Source organism: Humulus lupulus, chromosome 2 (assembly GCF_963169125.1).
Source record: "Humulus lupulus chromosome 2, drHumLupu1.1, whole genome shotgun sequence".
NCBI classification, from domain to species: Eukaryota; Viridiplantae; Streptophyta; class Magnoliopsida; order Rosales; family Cannabaceae; genus Humulus; species Humulus lupulus.
In genome coordinates, this window is record NC_084794.1 from 37,764,860 (window position 1) to 37,770,785 (window position 5,926).

Sequence of the window (5,926 nt, forward strand, 5' to 3'; positions counted from 1 at the left end):
TAAAATTGTCTTTTCAAAATAAAAAAACATACACTTAAATTTAATAATAAATAATAAAACCTAAACTAATTATTATTGTCTTCATCAAAAGATTCATTTAAAAAATCTTCAACATTCACGCTTCGACTCAAACCTTCATAAGACTCTGGTACTGGTGGTGAAGGATAATATGGCCGAGGCTGTGGGCGAATCAAAGGAGACTGTTGCTGTTGTTGATTCGGAGAAGTGTAGTACTGTTGATTATAAACGGACTGTTGTGTCGATCCTCCATAATGAGGATATACCAGCTGTTGCTGCATGAACGGCCCAAATTGACCATACATAGGTTGTTGTTGCTGCTGCGGTAATCCTCCAAACTCACTTAATTAATTAATTATTTATTTATTTAATTAATTAATTATCTATTATCTAATTTTTCCTTTACTAAAAAATTAATTATTTAATGAATACTTAATTATTTATTTATTTAATACTTAATTATTTATTTATTTATTTAATATTCATTTAATTATTTATTTATCATATTATTAATTTAAATCTTTCCTAATTATTAATTAATAATAAATTAATTAATTAATTAATACATTATTTATTTATTTATTTAACATATTTAATTATAACTATTTTAAAAAATTAATAATTAATATGTAATTAATTGAAATTATTTTTATTTAATTAATCCTATAACTACTCTTTTATATAATTACTTAATAATTGTTTATATATATTATTTAATAATTACTTTTTAATAAATAAATTTTTAATTATTTAATTTTTATTATTCTCATATCAATTACTATCTAAGTTATTAAAATAACTTTTTTCTATAATTTAATATTTAATATTTATTGTATTATTTATTAATATTTTATTTCTCTACCATTAAACTATTTTTTTTAATAATTAATAACAAATTTATTAAAATCTAAACTTCATAATATTAAAATAATTTTAATTAAACTATAACAAAAATACATTATAACATTCTAACAACATAATAACAATTTAACAATAATAAAAAATTATCCATTAATAATATCTAACAATATTTTAATATTCTAACAACTTAACAATAAAAAAAAAACAATATATTATCAATCTATCAAACAAAATATTATTATAAAATAACATATATTACTATATAATCATTTTTTGTATAGATTTACATTAACAATATTACTAACATATTAACCTAATAACCTAACAATATTATTATAAAATAACATATATTACTAATATAACAATAACATTACTAACATTAACTGTCGGTCACCGGAATCGCCGAACGCCAGAAAAAACTTAGGAAGAGCGAAGTCCACTGAGATGGGCAGAGAGAAATCCAAATGGCTAAAAAAAAAACAATAAAAGAAAATGGAGTTTTTTTTATATAACATAATCATTTTCTTTATATAAAACTATAACATAACAATATATAGACGTACCCCCTTCGCTATTGCAGTTGCCGGCCACCGGAATAGCTTCTGGAACGCCGGAAAACACCACGGGCAGAGAGCACTCGACGGATGCAGGAGAGAATCGGAAGAAAAAAAATGGAGGAGAAGGAAATGGGGGAGGGGAATCGGGTTGCAGAAATATATAGATTATTATTGCCGGCGGAGGTCCGCCGACAATAATAATTCAGCCGGCAATAATATATAACGGTTATATTTAACTATTATGACTGGCGGAGCCCGCCGGTAATAATCCGCCTGTAATAATCGAAATATTAATTGGGCGGCAGTTTTGCCGCGGTAATAAATTCTGATTATTACCGGTGGTTTATCCGCCGGTAATAATAGATTTCCCGCCGGTAATAATTAAATAATTTTAAAAAATAAAAAACGGATTAATGCCGGCGGACTTCGTTTTCCGCCGGTAAAGATGGTATTATTACCGACGGACTTTCTCCGCCGGTAATATTTCCGCCTGTAGAGAACCTTTTTGTTGTAGTGAATTGAGTAGGAAGAAGACATTAAGGAAGGACCTTACAAGTTCATAAAAACTTCTTTGTTCCCTTTTTTCTTTTATAAACTCCTTGCTCATTCACTTCACTTATTAGGATTTTTTTTTCTTTTGTTTCATGCTACTTATTAGGAGTTTTTGTTTTTCTAGTTACTGCACTTGTTAAAAGAGGTATTTTTGAGTCTATAAATAAATATAAATGTGGTATATTATTGATGGCTCTTATTACTCTTATATAAATATAAATGTGGTATATATATAAATCTATTCATGCATATGCTAAGAGTACAACAGCATAGTGTTATAAAAATATTTTATATTCTTTCATATGTTTACTATTTGTACTTCATTTATGATAACTAGAAGAACAAGGGTGGACATAGATGGATCCTGTATTGGTTTTAGAGGACCAAGGGGGACAATTTTCGGCACCTTTGTTTATGAGGTGGAGGTATTTTATTAGTTTTCTTAAAGGTCTACTTAGTTTAGAATACTGTGTAAGGTATACAAAAATGCAAAATGATAATATATTTATAGCCATGATAATGACAATTGTCAGACAAAGTAAAGTTAAAAAAAATTATGATCTCATTCTTTGAAATATGGCTTACTTTTCTTTTCTATTATTTCCTTCTTCTTCAATAATCAGTTATCATGCTATGGATTTCATTTTTTTTAAAAATTAATTGTTTTTAGGGAACTGCATAGATATAAAGTATTTCAACTTAATTAAAAATTGGTTCCAATTCCAAATAACATTTTTTACCTCTGAAGAGCATTAAAGTTGAAGCCAAAGAAGCATGAGATTGAGAATTTGTGGGACTACATTCTACATATCATATATACAAATTTAAGCTCAGGCCAATGTTACTAGATCACTCTTCCTTTCAGCATGTTGTGTCCATCAGTTTTACACATATGAGATTGAATTCGTACATCAGTTTTACACGTAAACCTTATTTGCAAATTCTGTTTTTGAACATCAATTATAGTCTGAAGCCCTTAGATTTGTTTACAATGTAGCTTGTGTGTTTATTTTAGGATTTTCTTATACTAACATCTATTGCATTCGGTTTCAGGTTCTGGGGAGTGGTTTTGAGGTGATTTCTGTTGGAAGAAAAAAGCTTGTTCGTTCTGTTCCAACAGAGTTGAACAAAGACCATAATGAAATTTTGGAGCTTGCCCAGGTTACTATTGTTTTATCTTCCATCTTGTCATAAATAAATACTTTCTTCAATGTTGAAATGTTTATGTTTTATATGTGGAATAATACTTCTTTTTAAGCATAATCAGTCTTTTTAAGAATAATGCTTCAATGTCGTTTGGATTTCATAATCAGTCTTTAATAACTATTCACTCTTTAGCCAACTAACAGAAATGGAAACGAAGAAGTACCATTCACAATGTATTTTTCCTCTTTAAACCAAAATGATTAAAACAACCACTTCCACTTTCATAGTCAATGCATTACTTCATAAGACCACTCAAGATAGTTTTATATGTAGTTAAGGGGTGTAATTAGTTAGCATCAGGATTAGGACTCCTAGTGAGACTAATTAGGCTCTTGGGCTTTCATTAAAATTTTCAACCTTTATTTTTAATACTTGTGCTCTATAACTGTAAATTTTCTATATATAGGGAGCTTTGGCAGACGAACTATCCGCAGCAGAGAGCCAGCAAAAACCGTAGACACAGTATTAAGATATTAAGCTAAAGCTTTACTACATATTTTGAGTTCTTTCTTCTTTGAATAAATCTGGTATTTTTATATGTATAAATATGTATATATATTTATATATGTATATTCTACCAGAAACCCCTTTTTTTGTGGTCAATCTTTTCTAACTAGTTTGTTGAATCAATTCGAGTTCTGTAGCTATTAGAAACAATGGTAAAGAACTGTGGGGATTACAGTAACATCTGATTATTGAGACAATATTATTATTTTATAGAAGTAAATATTTAATTAGGTTTAAATTGCATAATTATTATGTTTGTTAAAGGTGCCTTTATTTAAAGTGCAATACCGATAAAATGGATATTTGGAAGACTTTTTGATGTTCCATTTGGCCATTCCTCACTGAGTTTGGTCGTTCAAGGAAATTGGTAATTTATTGAAGCATAGGCTCAAGTTTCATTTATGAGTGTGCTTTGTTTGTGTGTAATGAAGTACCAGCAGCACTCTATTCTCACCCTCTTTTAAATTATTTTCTCTGATTAAGAATTTGTATGGATTGTAACTTTTGAAACACGTGGATTGTAACATTCAGGCAGATATGCAAGTGAGGGAGAAAATCTTGGTCTTGCTTGACTCTTGGCAAGAAGCTTTTGGTGGGCCTGGAGGAAAGCATTCTCAATATTATTGGGCATATGATGAATTAAGGGTATGCATTTAGCTCCATCTTTTAGATGCTATTTGCTCTTCCTCCCCGTGGCACTAAATCTAGAAGAGTTCTTTTTTCCTTTTCAATTTTTCTCACCTTTTTAGGTTTGATATAGAAATTTGGTATTATGAGGTTTGATTTGCATCAATCACATTTTCAAATAAAAAGTCATCACAGCCTTTACAGGGCTGATGGATCCTATGTTTTTTTCTTCTTTCTGGAACACAGTATCAAGTGGTTAAACATGTTGTAGCTACCATTTCAATATTCTGACCCTTAAATTTATTTGTTTTTTTAAAAAAGGAAATTACTTGAAGAGCTAGTCATAGCTATTTGTATACTTTTCCTGACTGTGTTAGGGAATTACTAGTTGGAAATGATAATGATCACTGTTCTTAGTATCCCACTGTTTCATTACTGATATAAATTTGTTAACATCCTATTATATTAAAATTTTTGAAATAGGTCTCTCTCTCTCTCTCTCTCTCTCTCTCTCTAATCAGATGAATTGTAATACAGATAACAGTTAATTGAATGAATGACAGCGTTCTGGAGTAGAATTTCCCAAGCGTTCATTAGACGTTGTCCCTATTTTCTATATGTGGTTTTTATTACATGAAAAATAATATTTTTGAAAGGTTAATATTCTCCAAAGGTTTGTTGTAAGAGACATTCTTTGTTGATGACACTGTGAAGTTGACATAGATGTTATGCATCAGGGAATTCCTGAACAGGTAGATGTTCCACCAGTTGCCCAAGTTCCTGTTCTGGCAGCAGCAAACTCCCCAGCAATCATTCCTCCAGTGCAAGCATCACAACCTGCTGCTGCACCTGCTGTTGTCCCTAATGCAAATCCACTGGATCTCTTCTCACAGGTAGCTATTGTTCTACCTCTTAACTTTTGAATTCTTCCCTCAGATAGATGCTCCTTTGAAGTTTGAATTGTATTTTATGATCAGCTAATTAATAAAATATATTACTATTCTTGAACCAGGGCCTACCAAATGTGGGTGCAAATGCTGGTGCTGGCAATTTGGATTTTCTTCGAAACAGTCAACAGGTACTTGATTTTTTTTCCTTTCTTTTTTTCTCTGATCCATATGGAGCTTTACTCTTTTTTATTGCTGTAGTCATGGTTGAATTTTTTTTCTCTAACTTTCATTGTAGTTCCAAGCATTGCAAGCTATGGTGCAAGCAAACCCTCAAATTCAGCAGGTTAGGCTTCTCATAAAGAAACAAAATGCCTGTTGATAGCTTGGTCATTTTGGTGGCAGACGGACACTAAATAGTACTCATGCTACACTTATTGTTTTGCAGCCTATGCTTCAAGAGCTAGGGAAACAAAATCCACATCTTGGGCATCTCATACAAGAGCCTCAGGTTGAATTTTTGCGCCTGATAAATGAACCTGTCAAGGGAGGAGAAGGGTGAGATGAATGCAAATTTTTTTTCATAAATCAGTTTTTGTTATCTACTTGACACATGCTAATTTTTCATTTTTATTATACAATCAGGAACGTTCTGAGCATGCATTTTTCTGTTGAAATATGTTTTACTGTACATTGGCTTTATGGTCTGTT

General features: G+C 30.4%; 1 protein-coding gene across 1 annotated transcript; it reads left to right on the top strand.

Annotated features, from left to right (window-relative positions):
- The first annotated feature begins 5,056 nt into the window (after window positions 1-5,056).
- On the top strand, window positions 5,057-5,725 carry LOC133814151 (ubiquitin receptor RAD23c-like). Its single transcript, XM_062247146.1, has 3 exons — window positions 5,057-5,221; window positions 5,341-5,406; window positions 5,514-5,725. Exons 1-3 carry the CDS (start codon window positions 5,057-5,059, stop codon window positions 5,595-5,597), a joined length of 315 nt encoding a protein of 104 aa, XP_062103130.1. The 3' UTR covers window positions 5,598-5,725.
- The last annotated feature ends 201 nt before the right edge of the window (window positions 5,726-5,926 follow it).

Excerpts from the sequence above, each read along its gene's own strand:
- LOC133814151 (XM_062247146.1), top strand. The coding sequence starts at position 5,057 with ATGCATCAGGGAATTCCTGAACAGGTAGATGTTCCACCAGTTGCCCAA. Across the intron at positions 5,222-5,340 it reads CACTGGATCTCTTCTCACAG|GGCCTACCAAATGTGGGTGC; the intron begins GTAGCTATTGTT and ends TTCTTGAACCAG. Across the intron at positions 5,407-5,513 it reads TTCTTCGAAACAGTCAACAG|TTCCAAGCATTGCAAGCTAT; the intron begins GTACTTGATTTT and ends CTTTCATTGTAG.